Here is a 22791-nt window from a genome sequence, read left to right as displayed (position 1 = left end):
GAGACAGAGTCTCACATAGCTCAGGCTGGCCTTGAACTCCCGATCTTCCTACCCCCATTACCTGCGGGCAGGGAATACAGGTGTGGATCATCAAGCATGGTTTATTCAGTGCTAAGGGATCAAACCTAGGGCCTGGTGTATGCTAGGTAAGCACTCTACCAACTGAGATTCACTTCTAGCTCTTGAACCCATTTTACACACAAGAAAACTGAGGCCTGAAGAAGTGGGGCTGGACTAAGTAGAAACTGTCACCGAGGTGAGTGTCCTGGCCACCTGTGCCTTCTGAGCACATACTCTGTAACAGGAATCACAGCAGCCCTGGCAAGAAGAGATTGGACCTTGGAGAGGCGACCAGCTCTAACTGTGATGATTTGGGCCCCCTGTTCCCAATCCCTGTGTTCTACTGACTTTCTGGACTTTCTTTCCTCGGGGGATGCCTCATGTATTCACTCATGTGAGACAGCTCTTGTGTGACATAAGGAGACAGATAAGCCAGGAACAATTCCTCTCTTTTTTTTTTTTGTCATGAGGTGGGCATCAGGTGTATTCTCAGGTGTTTTAAAATGGAGAACTGTGGGCCTGGTGGTGGTGGCGCACACCTTTAATCCCAGCACTTGTAAGCAGAGGCATTTGGATCTCTGTGAGTTCGAGGCCAACCTGGTCTACAGAGCAAGTTCTAGGACAGCCACACAGAGCCCCGTCTCAAACAACAACAACAACAAAGGGGTGGTGATGGCTGGGAGCTCTGAGTCAGAACTTGTGGGTACATGTGGGGATCAAATCCACTGGCCTCCTCATCCCTTTCTCTAGTGTGTCTTCAAATGCAGATTTCAAATATCAGTGGTCCAGAAAGATCACCCGCTGTTGTTTCCAGGGCCCAGGAAAGCTCCTGCGGGAGCCAGGGTCTTCAAAGCCCAGGTGTGGGAGTGTGCTCTATTCCCATCAGGCTGCCATTGCCTAAGAGTTGCCTTGCTCCTGGTGGCTTTTTCTTTGGGGTTATTTTTAATGAACGAACCAGCACCTGGCTACATCCCTGAAGCTGCTAGCCTGGCTCCTCTAATGAGCTTTGCTGAAAGTCAGGGTAGGACAGGTTTCCCTCTGTAGGCTCAGGATGCGGGCTTTTCAACAGTTGTGATGGCTGTGGCTTTTTTCTTTCCAGACAGCTGGGTTTACCTCTTCAAAGATGTCAGCCCCCGTCTTGCCAAGTTTGGGTTTTTCAGCTCCGTGATGGTGACTTAACGTAGGTGTAAAAATAGATCAGTGTATTTTCTTCCCTCCCTTTAAAAAACTGGGGAGGGGCAGTGTGCCTGTGTGTTTTCCAACATCTCATCAGTCAGAAACCGCTGAAGCAATTTTAGCTCAGTTTTTTTTTTTCCCCAAAAGATTCGCTCCAAGCCTGATGCAGATGATGGAACACTTCAAGGAAAATTTTCTTTCCAAAGAAGTCAAGTGCAATTAATGAGGAGGGAGCTGAGGGAGAACTGGATTCCAGAGTGTTCGCTGTAATGTCAATTATGTTACTGTCTGATAAACACATAAATGTGTGATCCACTGGCAGCTCCCCTCCACCACGAGTGACCATCTCTTTCCATTACAGACCTGGAGGATTTAATTTTCCCAACTGAAACTATAAACAAGATGGACTTTTATACATCTCTCTCTCACACACACACACACACACACACACACCTCTGATTGAGAAAGTTTATTTAAAACAAATGAAAGTCAGGCCTGGTGTTGCTGGCCTGTGTCTCTCCTACTTGGGAAGCTGAGGCAGGAGGATTGCAAGTTCAAGGCCTGACTGGGCAGCTTAGTGAGACACTAGCTCAAAAGGGTTTTTTGTTTTGTTTTCTTTTTGTCTTTCTAGGACAGGCTGGGAATGTAGCTCAATGTTAGAGTGCTTGCCTGGCGTGAAAGAAAACCTATATTCAATCTTCCGTATCATAAAAAATAATAGGCTACATAAAATACTGGTAGCTCAGGCATAGACACAGTGCTGTGTGTAGAAAGAATCATGGGCTAGAACACCAGGGCAAGCAACTTACATGTGTCACTGCAATGAGGTGGTAGCCAGCTTTGTGGAGACTGGGAACATCATGTTTCTCTTTGCATTTATATCTTCCAAGTTAAAAGAAAACCCTCATCACCGTGTCTCTGAACACCTGCCTGAGCACTTGTGTGGGGTGCAAGGATTGTACTCACCTTTCTCCCACATTCCTGTCAGCTCTCCACTGGGTTAGGGTGGGGGCTCTCCTCCACCCACATCCATCTTCTTATCCACCCCCAACTAAGGACTGCCTCTGTCTCCCAAGTGCTTAGGCCTCTCTATGCTACTCCAAGATCTTAGTATCCTTTTATCCAAAAGGAAAAAAAAAATCAACTCTTCACCCAAATCTCCCTCCTAAACTCCCTATATCATTTGCCCAACAGGCAGAGCTGCCTGCTTGTGGGGAGACATTCTATCCTGGCTGCATCTCTCACCTGCTTCCCATTCCTCACAATGCATACAGTTTTATCTCATTGTTCTGGATTCACCAGTGACCTCTCCATAGCCGAGGCCCATAGGACATTACCCAGACCTTCCCTGTGGGATTTTCATCTGTCCATCCATCCATCTATGACCCCAGCCCCTAGTTATTTCCAGTGTCTTAGTTTTAGGATGGGTCTCCTGTCTTCTGTGTGACAGATCTGCCGTGGTCCACCTATCTCTGCAGACATCTCCATCCATCAGCTTCTCTTTTGCTCTCCTTAACCAGCCATGCTCCCAGGACTGTCCATTGCTCTTGGGCTCCTCTTTCTGTAAGTCCTCCACTCTGCTCCCCACCCCATGATTCTCTCTAAACAGGAGCTGCATTCCTTAGGGGCAGAAGGCAGGGCTTCGCTTGGATCAAGGCCTCTGATTCCAAGTTGTCACTTTATGCACGGCTCGCTCTGCTCAGTCACTGGCTCTAGCTTCCGGAGGCTCATCCCGGATCCCTGCTTCTCCTTTTGCTTAACTTTAAATATCTTCTTTTTGGTCAAACTCCTCAGTGGCTCCCCCATACCTCCAGTGAAGGGCTACAGTGCTCCCCAGCTCCACCTCCCAGTCCTCTCTCCACCTGCCTGCCTTTGCTATGAAGTAGCCCCTTGACTTGGCAACAGCAGTGGAGTTAATAGTTCACGTGCCTTCAGTATGGTATGCAGGTGCCAGGAGGTGAGGCCACCTGTGAGCTCTCCCACTGACCCGGAGGAGACTCATGGGCTCAGTTCTCACAGGGTGACAAAGTCATGGACAGGAAACAGAAACCAAGGCAGACGCTACACCCTTCACATGGATGGCCTCCCATAGCTCCACCAACTGTGGCCCCTGTGTATCTTCTGGCCCCTCTCTAATTTCTGGCTTCACTCTGCAACCCCTGAGTGCCTGTCATCCTATATCTGTGCTCAGTCGTGGCTCCTGAACCCCAGGCCAGGTCAGAGTACAGTTCCCACTTGCTTGGACATTGTTTTCTCTGCCCTCATCTCTAGCTGCCCAAGTTCTTAGTACTGTCCAAACCTGTCCTCAACTACAGAGGATTATAGCCTCTAAATACTAATTGGGTAGGGTCCCCCAGCTTATCACCCTTCAGTGACATCTCCTTGTTCTTAGGACTGAATTGAAAGGATTAGCTCAGAACCAATTACAGTGATTACTCTGCCCTCACCCTCCTTCCTGCTCCAGCTCCAGGCCTCCAGGCAGCCCAGCTCTCCCTCCTTCCTTCCCAAACATAGCTCACAGGTGCCAGACAGCCAGTATGGTGCTGACCACTGCAGGAAGACATGAAACAGAATGGCAAACAAAGAGCAGGCTCTTTGCAGAGGCTCCAGCTGGGCAACCTTCCAGCAGGCTCTGGATACACACTGACGTGTGGCTCTAATGAGTCACCCCCACACAACCTTCATAGCAAGGGTGGTGGTGAGGGGAGCACCCAGGAACGGGGAAGCAGCATGGAGGTTGGTGGCTCCCGCTCCAGGATGTCTCTATAGCGCCCCCTGCTGGATGCTTCACACATTCAGGACAGACCTTGAAAGCCAAGGGGGTGGATTGGGCGTTTTATCCTAAAAAATCAGGGAGGTTCAAGACTAGGAATGTAGCTCTGCTGCCTAAGCCTCAGCACTGCACACAACAGTCATGGTGGCACATGCTTGCAATCCCAACATTTGGGAGATGGAGGCAGGAAGATCAGAAGTTCAAGGCCAACCTTAGCTAGCCTGGGTTACATAAGACTGTCCGTGAGCTAGAGGTTAAGGTGACTGCATTCGTTGTTGGAAGTGTCTCTTTGGTTTCTGTAATTAGAACACGTGAGTAGGATTCTAACCATCTATGCAAAACCCAGGACACTTGCCATCTTGGCAAGCTCTGTGTGAATCTTGGGTCAAGGCCTTCAGTTCTACATGTCTTAGAAGAGGCTCTTAATTAAGATGTTGAATAGCCTGGAGGTCACAGAGCAGCTTGGTTCTTCTCAATAGGATTTTGATTAAATAGTGAGAACTAGAGAAAGGCTAGAGTGGCAGGGAGTGTCTTTAGACTTCTGAGTCTGGGGTGGGCTGGAACTTTCCTAGGACTAAGCCATAACATGCTAACACTGAGGAAGAACACACATCCCAGCAAGGAGACAGAAAGTGCAAAGGAAAGGGAAAAAAGCAAAGGGGCCATTGGAGGCTGAGAAAGGGCAGGCAAAGTAGCAGAGAAATCTGGGTTTGTACCATTCATTAGTTAGACACCTTGCTCAAGCATCTACATGTCAGTCTCCTTCTCTACGTGATGGGTCATGTCCATGCTGCCTGATCCAATTAATGTGACTTTAGTGAGGTTACATGTATGATTTTGCCAGCATAGAGCCTGGCAAAAGGGGGCCCAATAAAAGCTGCTCCCTTTCCTGCTTAGCAGGGAGCCTGAGGGCTCCCTCCAAGATGTCATGGTCCTCCCTCATTGCACCCTCAGAAAAGAGTTTCTTCCTGTTCAGAGAAGATTCATAAGAGAGGAGAAGGGTGCTCAACATGAAGGTTTCCTTTCCCAGATATGGTCTTTCTCACCATGAACTTCACTCCCCAGACAGCCTTGGGACCATGGATTTAAAAATACAAACACTAGAAAGCCCCCAGAAGTCAATAGAGGAGGAGTATCCCCATGACCGTGGGACAGGCAAACATTTCCAGGCAGGTCACATTACTAATCATAAGAGCATCAGAAATAAGGATCCGTGTACATTGAAGACATTGTTGATAAGATGTAAAGTCAAATTATATCCCGTGGGAAAATAATAGTAATCCACATATCTGGTAAAGACTTGCATCTGAGCATATAAAATGTGCCTCGTGTACAAATGAATAGTAGAAAGGCAACCCAGCTATTGTGCTGCTGTTTCTTCTGGGTTGGACACGACCACTGCTGTTTTGAACTAGAGCAAGCATAATCATCAGCAAGAGACGTCACAGGAGATGGGCGCCTCAAAGCCCCCCGTCCTGGAGCCGGGGGAGCTCACAAAGCTCTGCCTCTCTTGGGTATACAGGGTTGACTGGAGGTGGAAGACTCTTGCTTATAGCCTGCCGAGAGGGCTCAGCATGTTGGTGTGTTGGTGTGGTGTGGTCTAGACACTCCCTGGAGATGGAGTACTGTTGAGTCGACCACACTCTTCAAGTAAGCCGGACAAACTGATTAGTTCACCCGTTTAGACCTGGGTAGAACCCTTTTGTGGTCTGTTGGTACCCTCTTTGCTAGAAAAGGCAGAGGTAGCTTGGTTTGGGAAAAGGAGTGGACACAAAAATACCTCCAGGAAGGAGCCTTGTTAGGAAAGAGATCTTCACATGGGAGCTGTGATCAAACCTGGAGCTGAAACAGTCCTTCATGTTAGAGACAATGGGATGGGGCCTGGGAGGACTTGAAAACTGGAGAGGGGCTTTAGTAAGAGAGATGGCTTAGAGAGAGGGGAGGGAGGGAAGCAGGAATAGGAAAGAGAGAGGGAGCGAGAGAGAGAGCAAGCATAAGTGAACTACCATGGACAACATGACAGAGGGGGACTCAGACAAGACTTCAGAGAAATCCCTCCAGTAAAGGAAAATATCTGACTTTTGTATCAGGGGTGTTGGGAAGCTCCATGCCACATGATTTCTGGGCTAGCCTTCATAACAAAGAGCATGGAGGAGCCAACATTGGTGGGCCTGTAAACTATGGGCTGGGGCACTCCACAGGACTTCTTAATTCTCTGTCTCAGAGAGCACTGCAGTGGGGGTTCGATTTCTTTTCTTCAGGCTGTGGGATTTGGCCAGCTTGGAGTGCCCAGTATCATGTGTGTGTGGGGGGGCAGGATCTGCCACTCTTCCTTATCTGGGGTAAGTAGACATTTCATTACATCTCCCTAGGAAAAGTCACGGGGCACCAATTAAAATGGGAACAATTTGGACAATTCTTCATTTGCAATGACACAGACATGCTCATTAAGACCCGGAGGTTCTCAATGTTATCAACCACTTGAGGATTACACTTGAAGACCATGTGTGCCGAGGCTACACTCCCACTGGATGGCTAACCATAGAAAAAGTTGGCAAGGCTACGGGGCAACCTGGAGCCCACACACAGGTGGTACCAGTGCAAACTTTTACAACAATCTTGGAAAACAGGAAGTTTCTTTCAAGAAAACATACATCTATCCCACAACTCAACGATTTCACTTCTAGATAATTCCCCAGGAGAAGTAAAGACAGAACTACAAAAAGATTTGCAAAGTAATGTGTACTGTAGTCTTATTTCTCACAGACCAAACCTAGAAACAACCCCCAAAAGGACAATGAAAACCAACAAGTTATAACAAGAAGCACCTCAAATTATGTTCATCAAAAAGAAAACAGATGCAAAACTTGGGCTATGGTTCCTTTTATGTGAAGTTCCAGAATAGGGAAATTCCTTCTATGTTCACAGAAACCCCAACAGTGATTGAACAGAGACAAGGGTGGAGATGGCAGCAAGGGAAGAGAATTAGGGGAGAGGGAAACTATTCTATGTCTTGACTAAGGTAGTAGTTACATTGCTGTAGGCATTAAGGTCCCATCTTGTTTGTTTTATTATATTTTTAAAAATAGTTTCATGACTGACTTCCTCAGATTTCCAGGGGTGCTGCCTAGACTTTTAAAGGGGTGACTTCATCTCAGGGACTAAGCATGAGCATTCAGATCAGGGAAGCTGGAGGCAGACCCAGGAGCCCAGAGATACCCACATGGCCAACTTACACATGGTGTGTGTGTGTGTGTGTGTGCCCATATGTGCACATGTGCCCGTTCATGTGCTACAGCATGCATGTAGATGTCAGAGAACAACTGTGGGGGTTGTTTATCTCCTTCCATCATGTAGGGCCTGGGGATGGAACTCTGGACATTAGGCTTGGGACAAGCACATTTGCCAGTTGAGCCATCTCACTAACTTAGGTAAAAACAATAACTATGATCCAATCTGTGACACTCCAAAGGGACAAGAGACCCAGGTAAAATTACACCTGGGATCCTCCAATTCCAAATCTCTGACATTTTCTGTGAATGTTTTTAAGCCTGTGAGGACCTCAAGGCTTGTTTCAGAGCTGTAGCTTGAGCAAGGCCAGAGAAATGCCTTTGCCAGTCAAGATACCATGCCTGCTCCTGCACCTCGGCATGACCTCTTGGTTGGATGTCTTATTTCTAAGTACAACTTGGCTTTCTAGTTCCCTCTCCCAAAAGCTTTCCTTGTCTTTACAGGGTCCATACTGGTGGCAACTTACTTGCATAAATCCCTCCTGGCTTGGCATGAATTGCAGGGGTCTCAGAAGGTGCTGCCCATATCCACAGCTGCAGCTGAGAAAGTACCAGGAGTAGGGACATTAACAGCCCAGGTCACTGGAAAAACCATATAAACAGCCTTGAGTGTTGGGCCCTGAGGACTTCTTGAGCAGCAAACCGAGGTCATCATCATAGCAGACAAAAAGGCCCAGGCTCCTTTTGGCTAAAACACCTGCTTCCTGAAGTGAGGCTGAGTCCCAAGGAGACATGATGTCATTGGTTTTTATCACATTTCAGTGAGGTGGCCTACCTGGGGAGGAGATGGGAAAGTAAAGCCCTGAAGCTTAATTGGGGAAAGAAAAAGAATCTCCAGACATTTGGGTCAGATCCCTGTGTTCCAGAAAGAAAGCCACCCTGTCTGAGTTCCCCGGGGCCACACTGCCAGGAAGAACAACAAGAGCTTTAGCCAGTTCTTTCCACGGAACTTTCTGTAAAATAAAAACGCTGGATTTCTTTAAGGCACCATCTAAATGAGAGCTGTTGTGGCTGATGAGACATAAAATACGTAATTGCTAAGTAAAACAGTAAAAAATTCATTTACTCTCAAGGAAAACAGAAAAATATTACACACATATATATGTAATCCTAAAAACTATTTATTATTGTTGTGTAGTGTGAACTCACATAACACATATGCACGTGTGTGTGTGTGTGTGTGTGTGTGTGTGTGTGTGTGTGTGTAGGTGCACATTTGTGCCACAACACACGTCTAGAGAGGTCAGAGGACAATTGTGGAGTCAGTTGTCTCCTTTGTATTTCCAGGGATCAAACCTACACCACTAGGCTTGCATAGCAGGCACCTTTATCTGCGGAGCCATCTTGAGAGCCTTACACGATTTGTTCATATATATTTATTAATTGAAATGATTGTTCTATCTTGCTTGTTTAATTTAAAAATTACAAGCTAGTATGGTGGCGTATGCTTGCAATCCCAACCAGAGCAACAGGCTTACTCTTTAAAAAAAAAATGAGCAGATAAATTTTGGGTGATGTTTGTTATATTTTCTGTCTTTTACACAGACAGATGTTATCATCTTGACTTTAAGTGAGAGCACATTTATTTCACCTATTTCAAGACATATTAACAAAATACACACAGTGTTAAGCATTAAATAGTATCAAAGGCTCCGATGAGATGGTACAATGATAGCTCCTTGGTGAAGGGGTTTGCCACCACGCATGATGACCTGACTTCAATCCCTGCAGCCCACATGGTGGAATAAAAGAATGCATTCCCACAAGTTGTCTTCTGTCTCTGATCACATATGCTGTGGCACATACACATAGGTATGTGTAAGGGCTCATGCACGCATGTGGGCATGCACACGCACACATACACACACACTAAATAAATGTAGAAAGAAAAAAATTTTAAATTGATACCAAAGCTGCATAGTGAAAGCTTGCGTTCTCTTGCACCCTAATGATCTCCCAAAGTCCCCCTCACCCCCCGCAAGAAAGCACTGGTTTAGTGGGGGCAGCACAGGGAAAGGCATTGATACCCAATGGCCTTCCCAACAAAACGAAGGTGTCCCTGCATCTTATACCTCTTTGATCTTAAACTGCAGAATATGACCTTGGACAAAAGAGAACAGATCCATGGGTGCACAGAAACTACATTGCTACAGAGGATACACACTTGGCCACTGATGCCCAGGTCAAGACATAGTACCAGTATCTCAGAAGTCCTTTCGGTATGCCTCAAAGGTGACTGCTGTCAACTCTGTCACCATAGGTGGGTGCTGTCTTTTCATACATAATCGTTATGTCCCACTGCCAGCATTTCTGTGAGATTGGTGCCCGTGGTTATGGATAGCTGCGATTATTGAAGTGTCTGTGTACTTCTTGCTTAGTGTGCCCATAGTCTGTTCTTTTATGGTTAATGGACAAGAAAGTTGCTCCCTGTGTTGGCTATTGTATAATGCTGCTTAAGTGTCTGGTGGGGTATGTACACATTTCTAGTGGGTGGCGGACATGTATGGAATCAGCTCTATCAGAAGATGACAATTGGCTCTGAAAAGATGCTAATTTACATATTCTCTGTCAACCAAGGAGTTTCCATTGTTCCGTGTCTTTTTCCCTATTTGGTACTGCCAGTTATCTTGGTTTTAGTCACGTTGGTGGGTGGGGAGTGAGTGGCACACCAATGTGGTTTCAATTTATATTTCTCTAATGACTAAAGAAAACAAACACCCCTCAATTTTCTTGCTGAGCAATAGAATCTTTTGTTTTCAAAGGTTGAGAACAATTCTATTAGTTTTACTTTAAAAACAAACAAAACCAACCAAACAAACAAAGACCCCAGGGCAGGCAGGGCGTGAGTCTCAGCAGAGGCCTGGAGACATAGACTGGAGAAGAGAAGGGGAAAGCCATGCCATGGGAATGAAGCCAGCTTGGAGGTCAGACAGGCAGACTGTGTGGCATGTAGGGGAGCTCTGGGGTGGGTGGGGGGAGTGGAAGTCCAAAATGTCAGAAAAAGCACGCTTAGAACAGAGGTAGAAAGAAAAAGAGGGAAGTTACGAGTTTCTGAGTAATTCAGAAGAGAAGGCAGACTTATGCAGCTGCGTGTCTATACTTTCCCTGAACGCCCCATCTTCAGCTGTGCATAGCTATCTCGCTACCTTGTTCCCAGGAGAGGCTCTATCGAGACCTGCTGGGCATCATAGCTGTCCCTGCAGTGCGTGCAGAGTCAAGGCTGATGGGCATCAGTGTGGTGAGACCGAGCCAGCCCAGCATGTCTTCCTTTGTCTTCAGGAGCTGTGGTTAAGTGTCGGGGAGGCTGGGGCCCAGTAGGGCTGTTTTCCTAGCTCCCCATACCCATTCCTCAATCCCAGCACCACTCTTGGCTGTCCTAGGTGTGACAGTCCCCACCCAGGAGCTCCACACCACCACACCATAAGATGAAGCCCAGTGCTTCTCTGAGCCTGGCCTTCACCTGCCTTCAGTTTCTCTGTGCTGTTACTCCCACAGCCTCGCCCTGCCCTACCCCTCCCTGGAGATCTAAGAGCACAAGACAACTACGCTGACAGGTAAGAAAGTGGGGTCATCAGACACTGCCGGCATTTATTAACAACATACTATGGACTAGGTCCTGCCTTTGGCCCAGGACACACAGGTAAACAAAAAGGGGCCAGCCAACAGGGTCACACATACCAAACAGGCCATTGGCACACATTTGAGTGACAGAAATCTGAGGCCACCAGGAGGAAGCTGTCATGCTACCACAGGAAAAGACCCTGGTGGGAGTTAGTGGAGAAAGAAGCTTGGGCAGGAAGTGCAGACGGAGGACTCCCTCCCTCATGATTCCTAAGCCATATGTGATGCCATGACCAGGGCGGGCAGGGCATAGAGCACGGGGCCTTTCCTCATGGAGCTTACAATCCAGAGGGGCAGCAAGGAGAAAGGCCCAGACTAGAAAGAGTTTCCAGAAGAGAAAGGGTGGAGGACTTTGTGTTGGAAGGATTCATGGGGTCTTTGGGGACTAGATTTCAAAGAACATGTAGAGTGGATGGGAAGATACAGGAGAACATTCCAGAAAGAAGAAGTAGAGTGGGGTATACATTGATTGTGTAATGACAAATGCAGTCAACTGAATGTGAAGGAGTTCAAATGACAGGCCACGGTACTTGTGACACAAAAATTCTTTGGTTTAGAGTTTCTTAATGCTTTTGCAGGAAAAAAAAAAAAAACATTGTTATTAAAAAACACACAAAATGACTAGAATGTAAAGAATACATAAACCCTTTTTAGGATTAAAAAAAATACTGATTCAAAGAAATCACTACAACTTCCAGGGGCCTTTGAATTTGAGTCTTTTTCTGTGGTCATTAGAGCAATTAAGAAAAATATCAGAGAAGCCATGGCATTCTTGGCCAGTGAGCATTTGCAGCATATTTATGAGGTAGATATTGTTAGGCCCAGCCATGGTATAGCATGCTCAAGTTATACAGTTAAGAAACCACAGACTCTGTAAGATTCTATGTGTGAAGTCAACATCCCTCTTACAGTTCTGTAGCGGACACAACAACTGTTGTATAGTTGTAGGGAAGAAAGTGGAAAGGTCAGGCTGGTGCTAAAGTTGTGAAAGGCTGTGAGTACCAGGTGACAGGTCCAATGCAGAAGACAGCCGTGACCCACAAAAACTGGACCTGCTGCATCACAACCAGAAGTGAGTGCATTACCACCACAGTGAAGCTGCCATCCAACTTCTTATCACCAAGGCAGACTGACAGCAGTCCTCAGCGCTGGCCTCATTCCTATGGCCAGAGAAGGCCCCGGCTCATCTGTACATGTTCTACAGTGTCAAGAACCCAGGACCACCCAGTTCTTGAACTGAGCAGTACAGGCGTGTGAAGCCACCTCTAACTTCTCCCAAGGTGCCCTCACCATCTAGGAGGCTGGCAGTATGCAACAGGCCTGAAAGGAAATGGATGACGAGTAGGAACCTTCAGAAGCAGTGTCAGCTTTCTGGACCTATTATTTTTCCATTTGGAGGTCAGTGACCTGAAAATCAAGAGATTGGTTATGCTCTCATAGTCAGAAAACAACCTCTGGGACAGATCCCCCAACAGTCGTGCACATACAACGTGGGGAGTTCTTTGTGCTTGTAAAGGGTTCCTTCCACTAGGAAATGGTTGTTACCACGTTTTGCAACTGAATGGTATTGCTTCTCTTCTCTCCCCTTTCTTCCTTTAGTATGTGCCCAGAGAGTTTATTGAGAAACCAGCCAACATCCTGGTGGTCCTCAGGCCACCTCAAGTACTGTTGCTTTTGCAGAAACCCCCTGATAGTCTCATGTCTCATCAGTTGATACTGAGACAGGGACCCCACCACCACCACGATGACAACGCTCTTGAGGTCAGACAGGCTCCGGCTCTGGGCATACCTGAAGGCTTCCAGGCACCAGCCATCCTTGAGGAACTGTCTGCTCACTAGACACACGGTCTTTCTGCTGCCCCACACAGCTGCCTGGATGTTGGAGATGTGGTTTTCCCCGGGGATGAAGTCTCTTTCTTCAAAGCACAGCCTGAGTCTGTTGTGGGAACTGTACTGAGCATCCAGGTGTTTCAGCAGAGCACTCTGTGCCCATTCGAAGTCTCTGCTACTGAAGCAAAAGTAGGCATCGTATCTGTATGTACTGGGTTCCGAACTCCGGACCTTGTCCTTGAGCACCAGCCTCTGAATGGTCTTATAACATAGGAAACAACCCCCCCGGAACTTTATGACTATAAGGGTGGTGATGAGGAGCAGAGTCAAGGCGACTGTGCACAGGATGAAAAGGGAAAACTTCAGGGACTGCAAGGCTTCCTCTTCATCACAGTCCTTGGTGGAGATGTTGGAGAGGGAGACCCCTAGCAGCGAGTCAGGATACATGCAGTATACGTCTGTCAGAGAGCCCAGCAGGGTGACATTGGTTTGGTTGAGCCAGATGATAAAAGGGATAAGTTCACATTGGCAGACAAACTCGTTATGTGTTATGTCCAAGAATCTAAGTGAAGCAAATGACCCAGGATCAGGAGAGAAAAGCTGATTTCTAGATATATCAAGAATCTCTAAATTAGCAGGTAAACTGCCGGGAGAGAGAGCGGTCAGCCTGTTAGCACTAAGACTGAGCAACCTTAATGAAACCAAGTCATTAAATACCCCAGGTGGGAGGAAATTAAGGTAGTTGCTATTCAGATACAGGATTTGGAGGCGGAGTAGGCCTTTGAAAACATCCCAACAGAGGCCGGTCTCCCAGGCAAGCTGCAGCATATTTTCAGAAAGGAAAAGCTGTTCCAGGCTCAGGTTCTCTGACGGCGCCTGGACTGCCTGGCACGAGGAAAGGCGGTTTTGATTCAGGATGAGAAACTGGAGCTGGGGAACTCCCAGGAGGAAATAGAGGTCAGACAGATTTTCTAGCCTGTTCTCAGATAACTGGATGAAGTTGGCTGTAAAGCGTATGCGCGGCAGATCAGCCAGCTTATTGCCGCCTAGGAAGACAGTCAGTATGCTTGGAATGAAATGAATGGTTTTAAGGGCATTATCACGGAGATCCAAGGTGTGCAAGTTTTCCAGGAATCTGAATGTTTGGTATTGAATGACTCCAATGTGGTTCTTTTGGAGGTCTATGTAGGCTACTCTCGGCAGCCCATAGAAGTTGGAATTATAAAGTTCTCCCAAAAGATTACATGATATGTTGAGAACCTGGAGACTGTCAAGTCCATAAAATGCATTATCTGCAATCTTGTTTATCTTGTTGGAGGCAAGGTTCAAAAGCTTCAGATCTTTCAGGGTTTCAAACACTCGGGAATTCAAGGAGAAGATATAGCCATGTGAAAGGTACAGGAATGTCACAGAACTTCTACCCAGGCCAGCAAATGTGTCCCGGTCAGGGTCTTTGATGTTCTGGAAGCCAAAGCCAGACCCCATTATGTGGTGAGTAAGAATCAAAGAGGAAACCTGGCTGCCCCGGATGATGTTGCTGAAGTTCCCAGTGATGTCTACTGTCCAGCCATTTGAAGAAAGATCTAATGTTTCCAGCCACATGCCTCTGAATGGGTTCGTGCATGTCTCCCAGGCCACGGAGACTCTGCTGAACAGGCTAGTTGATTTGAGGCCAAAGAAAGAGAGTGTTTTGCCCTGCAGGGGCTTGAGTTCATCCTCACATAGAGTGAATATTTCATTAAAAGAAAAATCTATGGCTTCTAAGGAATTTAGACCCTGAAATGAAGAATGGAGGTGAAGGCTGTGGATCTGGTTGCCAGACAGGTCTAAGCGAGCTAATGAACTTAGATTTCTGAAGTACCCATCTCTTAGCACAGCACTGGAGAGGCCACAGGAAAACAGGCGGAGTTCCAAGAGATTGGGCAATCCCTGAAAAGCATCTGGACTCAAGACTTCAATCTGGTTTTGGCCCAGGTCCAAGATCCTAAGGTTGGGAAGGTTTCTGAAGGCCTCCCGGCCGATGGTCATAGGTGCAAACTGGGTTCCCAGCTCTAGCAGCATGAGCTGCTCCAGGAATGGAAATGACGTGGCGTTGACCATACTGATATAGTTGAAGCTGAGCAGGAGCCTCTCAGTGGTGTCGAGGACCCAGGGTATCTGGGTAAGGTTACAACTGCGAAATAAGGCTATCTGGCCATCCGAAGAACAGGGAGACAATCCCAGCATGGGGGAGGCCATGAAGATCACGCCTAAGAGAAGGTCAAGTTGGTCCACCATGATCTATGGGAGAAGAGAAGAATTAATACACATCACAGCCCAAGGATCTGCACCTGGGGCCTCAGCACTTGAGGGTTTGCCATGTGATGGGGTTGCTCTCTTGCAGCCCTTTGCTCAACGGACTCTGCAAATGTTCTGCTTGGTGGAACAGAAGCACTCACTCTTCTTCTCATATTTTATACACGGGGCACCAGGACTTTAGAGACACTGAAAGCTGGGGAGGTAACTCAGTGGTAGAGTACTTGCCCAGCATGCTCCAGGTTCTAGGTTTCCTCCCCAGAACCACAAAAACAGTAAACAAACAACAACAACACTGTTACCTGCTCAGTGTTTGCCCATTAGTTCCAGAGTTGCTGAGGGAAGTTGAAAATCACAAGGAAGAGATGTTTTTACTTCTGTTTATCCAGGGATTTCCCCCATTCCTAATCCCCAGAACCTCAGCTGGTGAACAGAAAATAAACACACCGATTTCTCTACTGTACTCTATCCAGACTCTAGCCCATCTCCAAGGGTCTGATCTGACTCCACATGCTGTGTACCGGTATAGGCACTGGGTACCTTATGCATCTTCATAAAGACTCAGATTTGATTAGCCTAATTAAGTGAGCTATGTATTTACTGCATGCCTGGAACACATGACTGTGTGAGCTATAACAATAAGCAGAACTACACCTACCTGCTGATGTTTGGTGCAGGAAGCTCACCATCCATCCATGTGCCTTGACAGCAAAGGATGTCTCACAGATGTGTCCGCCATGTATTCCCAGCATAAGTGCTGTGTGAGGACAGAAAAAAAAAAAAATTAACAAGGATCTCTGGAAGCTTAATGTGTTCTGTGGTGGTCTGCATAAGAAGGGGCCCCATAGGCTCAGATATTTGAATGTTTAGTCGCCAGAGAGTGGAACTCTTTGAAAGGATTAGAAGGATGAGGAGGTGTGGCCTTGTTGGTGTAGGTGTGACACTGTTGAGGGAAGTGTGTCACTAGGAGTGGGCTTACATGCCAGGCCCAGTCAGTGTCTCTTTCTTGGTCTGTGGATCAGGATGTAGCGCTCAGCTACTTCTCCAGCACCATGCCTGCCATGCCTGACACCACGTTCCCCACCATGATGATAATGGACTAAGCCTCTGGAACTGTAAGCAAGTCCCAATCAAATACTTTCTAAGAGTTGCTATGGTCATGGTGTCTTTTCACAGCAATGGAACAGTAGCTAAGACATCTTCCATGTGTGGGGCTCCTCTGTCTTTAGAACACATCTCACTTGTTGCCAATGGCTCTTACAAAAACCTACATTGAAATGCCCTATATTCTAGAAAGTACTCCCCATGGACCAGGTGTTAAATAAGGGATTAATTGTCATCCTGTGATATCACTGATAGGTAGTCAAGCCTTTAGGGGGCGGTGCTTAGTGGGAGGAACTTAGATCACCACAATTGTGCCTTTAAAGGGACACTGGCCGCTTATGTCATCCCTTGGACAATCCATCTCTCTCCTTGCAGATTCCTATTTGCTCTGCCTAGACTTGCTACCATGCTGCTGTATCTGCCAACTTCAAGTTTGCACTCATCATTTCTACCAAGAATAGTTTCCCCACAGCCCTGGCCATCACCTAATATAAGTGCTGGCTGACATAGCAAGGCTAGAGAGGGCAGACTAGAATCTACAAGGAGAAAGATGGACAGCTTGAGAGATGATAGAAGAGGCAGGTACTGAAACAGACTCTAAGTGTAGCTCCATCTCTCCTGGCATGCAACCTGAAGACTGTGATTCTGGAGGCTGTAGAACCCTGAATGGCAGATGAAGGAATCCTGTGTGAAGCATAAGTCTTTTGAGTGGTACCCAAAGTGAAGACTCTGAAGATGTGCTTCAGTGGAGAAAAGAATGGGCAAACCATGTTTGGGACTCATGTAGGAAAATAAGCAACGATGGATCTTGGTCTACTGTGGCCTCCAAAGCATGCCAGAATATAACCTCACTGCTCACACACAAAGGTGCACAGTGCTTTACTGCACACAGTTAGATTGCCGGGCAGTAAACAGTCTCATATGGTTTGTTTTTGTGGTGTGTGTCATGCAAGTGAATGTAAGACTGTACATACGCATATGCGTGCTTGCAGAGGCCAAGGAAGGATGTTGGGTGTCTTTATCTGCCTTACTGCCTTAGGACAGGGTTCCTCACAGAATTGTAGGCTCACGATTCTGACTTGCCCAGCCAGTCAACAAGCTTTCATGGTTTCTCCATTCCTCCTCTTCAGACCCTATCCCTGAGCACTGGGCACATGACACTATGCATAGCTTCTTTACAGACTTTGAGGTCTTGAGCACTTTGAAAATCTGTTGAAAGTTTTGTGATCTTATCCTCCACTGGCATCACGAACCTAATGCTGTATCCAGACTCAGAGCAGCTCAGCCTCCCAGAGCCCGCCTATTCTAATATGATGTAGAGGAACTTCAGTATGCATAGAAACAACCACTATGGTTCATAGGTTGGGGGTGGAAACACTGTCTGTAAAGGGCTAGATGGCAAATGTGTTAGGGTGTGCTGCCCAGACACAAACCACAGCTTGCTGGCCTCTGTTCTAGAAAAGAGTACAGAAATTCTGACTCCACAAATAAGGGTTTTTAAGTGACTCTAAGATAAACACAGTGTTGAGATACAAGAAGCTGCAGGAAAGAGCTAGTGTGGTCCCCAAGTCACTGATGGCTTTGCAGCTGTTATCTTACCCAAACATCAGGCTTATATAACCGGATGGAAACATTCCCTCAGAGACAAAGGTGTGAGGGAAGCACAGTTAATTTCTTCCTTTCTAATTCCGACCTTTGATGGGCTCAGTGTTGGTCCCCACATACAACTGCTGAAATAGATGACCTTGAATTTCTGGTAATGAATGGCAGCACTAAATAACGTATATCTCACGATATTTCAATTTCAAAATCCACAAGAGAAGCTAAAATTAAAGTAAGGAAGATGAAACTAGCTGAACAAGTAGATTTTAAATGAAACTCTTTGGGCCAAAGTTCTAATTACAAAGATATCATGGAGACCTATGTCTTTAAGAGGTATAGAATAATTCCAGTTTTGCCTCTGAAGCAGATCTCTGGTTAAAATGGCTGGCAGGACAGGTGGGGGGGGGGAGCAGCTAAGCATCGAGATGAGGTTTTGGGAGAGGCTCACGCAGAGAGCACAGGATGGGAACCAGCAAGCATTGGTTCTAAAATGGGAGCCAGAAGCTCAAATGTATTGAAATAAAGACATCCAGCACCAACAAGGCAAACCTAACTAAAGATGAGCGCCAGACTGCCACGCTCTTCCAGATTCGACTTCAAAATGATGAGAGTCCACACATGGGCAGTGGAAAAACAACCAGAGAAGAGCAAGTGACTGAAGCCACACCCCTAAGTGGCTGAGCCCAGAGGGGAGCAAGGTCCTATACATGGGTGTAGAGCCCAAGGGGAGTATGAGAGCCAAGGCCACTTGTGCTTGCTTCTTGCTTCTCTCTAGGTTGAGGGGTTGGGCCCTAACCTTCAGCCTCTATCAGAGGAGTCTGCCATCTAGTGGTTGCCAAGAGCAGAGGGAGGAAAGGAAAAAAGGCAGACTGAAGTTTAGGTCAATGTGACCACAAAACCATTACCCAGATGGTAGAAACCACACACACACACACACACACACACACACACACACACACACACACACACACACACAGGAATTAAATAAGAGTAGCGTATGGTAAGCCTAGTTAAATGAACAAGTGGCCCATTAATGTGTCAATAGACATGGTGGCTTGACCAGAGGTTTGGTGGTGGAAATGGGCACCGACAGGGTTTCAATTACTAAATTATTATAAAATAGTGGGAAGAGGAGAGCTGTTTGGTTTGGCATCAGGGGGAAAATTTGAATGCCAGTTGTAGATGCCTGAGGCACAAAACACAGAGTGGAGACAGCTGACAGACACCAGGGTGTATTTTGTGTACTCGTAGGTGGCTTAGTTCAGCTTGGTGCAGTTTTCTGTCTTTGTATATAAGAAATTGCACATGAGAAAAAAAATGAACTATGCATTTCTAATACCAGTCGTTTTTGTTTTGTTTTGTTGCTATTGATTGAACCCATAGCCTTGGGCATGTTAGGCAAAAGCTTTTCCACTGAACTATATCCTCAGTCAAGTTCCCTAACACATCAATAGTCTTCCCAACTATATCAGTATCTTTCCCTGATGTCAGTTTTCTGAAAGAAGCACTATAGCTGAACAGACAGACAGTACCAGTTCAGTGATGGATTGAGGATTCTGGTTTTATAAACAGTTTTGCCCCCTGCAGGAACAGTAGGATGGACTTGGGAACCAGTTGTGTAGACTAAGCTTCAGGGACAGAAGAGGGCCAAGGTTCTCTCTCCAGCCCCAATGTCCTTAAGATTCCTTTAGAGACTGGCCAAGATGAACAGCCCTCAACCTGGTTACATATTAGAATCACTGTAATCACTGTAGAGTCTTGAAGCCTGTGAGGTCTGGCTCTTACTAGACCTTTTCAGTGAGACACTTGCAGATAGAATTCTCAGACATCTGTATTCTTAACAGGTGTGAACATTTTCTATACACTCAGGCCTGAAAGTCATTGGCATGAATCAATAATTGCTCAATTTGCCAACACCTTGAAATCTCCAAGGGTCTGCTCTTGGGACCCAGAAGAGAAAAGCTGGTTTTAATTGATCTAGCAGGCATGTCAGACCTGCAGCCCACAGGACCCATGCAGCCAAAGACAACCAGCAATGTCCCCCAACACAAAATGGTAAACTTATACTTTAAAAACACAATGGGATTTTTGTTCAGCTTATTGTCTTTATAACCAGACTGAAAGGTTCTGGACACTATGTTGCAATGTTAAAAAGTTGGACATTCCTGGGATCTTGGGGTTGTTAGCTCTCAACAGGTGAGTCCAGGAGGGGATAGCTTGATCACTATGAAACATAGGATTTCTAATGACCCAGCATTCTCCTGGGCGATCACATAAAAGCAGTGAAAGCAAAATCTCTTAAAGGAATTTATATGGCATGTTCTTAGCAGAGGTTCACAATTGCTGAGGCAAGAATGAACCAAGAAAGAGCAGGAGTGAATAACCAGGACTGGATGTACATGTAATGGAGTACAACCCAGCCTTTCTTCTTCTTGCTATTATTATTATTGTGTGAATAGAAGTCCTTTTAAAGTTTTAACTTCAACTTCTTCTATTATTATTACTATTATTATTATTATTATTATTATTATTATTATTATTATTGTGTGTTTGCATGCAGAGGTCACAGAACAACTTTATGAAGTCACTTCTTTCTTTCCTACCTTTACATGGATTCCAGGGACCAAACTCAGGTAACTGCTGAGTTATTTCTCCAGCCCCAGAGAATTAAAATTGGGAGTCATGCTACTACATGGATGGATAGATTTTTTTGAAATAGGATTTTTTACAATTTAATTAAATTTATTTATTTATTTAGTGTGTGTGTGTGTGTGTGTGTGTGTGTGTGTGTGTGTGTGTGTGTGTGTGTGTAGCCCTGCCTGTCCTGGAACTAGCTCTGTAGACCAGCCTGGCTTCGAACTCACAGAGATCCAACTGCCTCTGCCTCCCAAGTGCTAGGATTAAAGGTGTGTGCTGCCACCTCCTGGCTACAGATGGATTTTGAAGACATTATACTAAGTATAAGCAATGAGACACAGAAGAACAAATATTGTGTGATTCCAAACTCTAGCACAAGATAAGCAAACACTCTCCCACTGAGCTATAATCTATCCTACATGAGGTTTCTAGAACAGACAGTAAGGTTATCAGGGGCTGAGAGGAGTGGATGGGGCATGATTGCTCAATGGACCCAGAATTCCAAATTTTCAGGACTGTGAGAAATTCTGAAGGTAACCAGTGGTGAAGGTGTTTCATGGTACTAAACTGTGTGCACCCTTAAAACAATTTAAATGACAGAAGTTATGCCATGAATATATTACCACAATTTTAAAAAGAACTAAGCCAGTTGTGGTGGTTGGGAGGGAGGAGGAGGGGGATATGGGGCTCAAGTTCATCCTTGACTACAGAGCAAGTTCAAGGCTAGCCAGAGCAATGCAAGGCTCTACATTACATTAGAAAAAATATCAATTTAACAAGCTAAAACCCACTGCACAGGCCAGGAGGCTGTTAAAAAAGTAGCATTTAATACTGTATCCCAGGCTCCTTGGATGCAAGCAGTCCCAGGCCATGCTTTGAGAAGCGTGGGTCTAAAGGACACCCTCTGAGTCACACACCCCACGTTTCTCTTGCAGGAAAGAGCTCTGGTGAGAAGGCTGGGAGACAGTTGAGTACTGGGTTTTGATTATTATGGCCGGGTTAACTTGTGTCTAGGGCTCTGAGGGGGACAAACAGGAACAGAACAATCAATGTTGGCCTCCAAACTCCTGCCATGCAGTGTTAATTAAGGTAATCAGGCCAGAGGGAGAAGGTCAGCATCCTTGAGTTCCTTTGCCTTCATTTAGAGTTAATCCTAGCCATTAAGAGAGCAGGTTCCTTTCTTAATTGCCTGAGTTGAAAAGCTGCCTGCCCAAGCAATCTGAGTTATGGGCCATAGTATTGGCAGCAAACCCATAAGCTTTTATTTTGGGGTGCCACTCCTCTCCTGACACCACAGCTAGCAAATGCCTCAGGCTGAGCCAGGGAAGCCCTTGTTTTAATTTGATACTTGATCCTTAGAAAACCACACCAGTCATGGATTGTTGGCAAGGCCCCAGGGTCTGAGCTGAGTCCCAGGCTAGGTGCATCCATGAGACAAGTTGCCAAAGGGATGTCTCCTCTGGTAAGTACCAGGTCCAAACCTGGGGTGCCATTGGAGCACCAAGTGTGAAAGACTCGCTATGCAAGAAAACAAAAATTCATTTGAAAATAGGTGCCTCAGAGAGTTTCTCCAAAGTTCACATAGTACTAACCTGTGGACTAATTCCCAGTGTGAGTATGGGAGAATGCTGGACTGGAGCAACCGTGGACCCACTAATGCTTCGGACTGTTCCAAGGGGTGTCCATTAGTTGGCGTCCTAATTTGAATCTGAAGTGTGTTGTGGGAATGCATTCTGTGAACAGACTTGGGCTATTGGCCTTAGAGCGTGACCTCTTGTGTGCTGATGTGACCTCTTATAAGGAAAAGGGGCGATGGTAGCTCTCTCTCTCGGGCTGTCAGAGCAGAAGCAAGCCTTGCAGTTGTTCACATCCCCCCTGGGCAGAAAGGCAGAACATAGCGGCTGGATCCACCGAGGATCCACCTTTTCCTGTATTTGTGAATCCCTGTAATAAAGACTTTTGTAAATTCTTGCATCAGAAGTGTCTTCCTTGGGCTACTGTTTGGATAGCTGCCCTGCCCAGTCAGTGGTGCTGCTTTGGGGGGTGTTTTAGGAGCTTTGGGAGTTGAGCCCCAGTTGGAAGAAGTGAGTCCCGGGAGGTGGATCTGTGGAAGTGTATTGTCTCTGGTTTCTGTTCATTTCCTGTCTACTGGCACTTCTTCCTCTGCTCCATGAACCATCTCTTCAAGCCATCTCTTAGCACCTTCAGCCCTAGGCTTCCCAGCTGTTCCAGACCAGCTGCCTGCCTTCTGTATTGGTATCCACACAACGGTGTGCCACTCAGGTGTGCCCTCAGCACACTGTCTCCAAGTCCCTCATCCCCCTACAGTTTAGGAGGAGTCCCTTTGCACAGTAGCCAGCTTTCTCTGGTTCCATTTGTAAAAGAAACAGGAAGTTCAGGCTC

General features: G+C 46.3%; 1 protein-coding gene across 1 annotated transcript; it reads right to left on the bottom strand.

The window, feature by feature from the left end:
* Positions 1 to 12280: 12280 nt before the first annotated feature.
* Positions 12281 to 15027, bottom strand: Tlr5 (toll like receptor 5). The gene has a single exon (XM_051186492.1). The coding sequence runs from the start codon at positions 15025 to 15027 to the stop codon at positions 12448 to 12450; it is 2580 nt and encodes an 859-aa protein (XP_051042449.1). The 3' UTR covers positions 12281 to 12447.
* Between the last annotated feature and the right edge of the window lie 7764 nt (positions 15028 to 22791).

This window comes from Phodopus roborovskii, unplaced genomic scaffold, assembly GCF_943737965.1.
Source record: "Phodopus roborovskii unplaced genomic scaffold, PHOROB, whole genome shotgun sequence".
NCBI lineage: Eukaryota > Metazoa > Chordata > Mammalia > Rodentia > Cricetidae > Phodopus > Phodopus roborovskii.
This window is presented reverse-complemented; position numbering and strand designations above follow the sequence as displayed.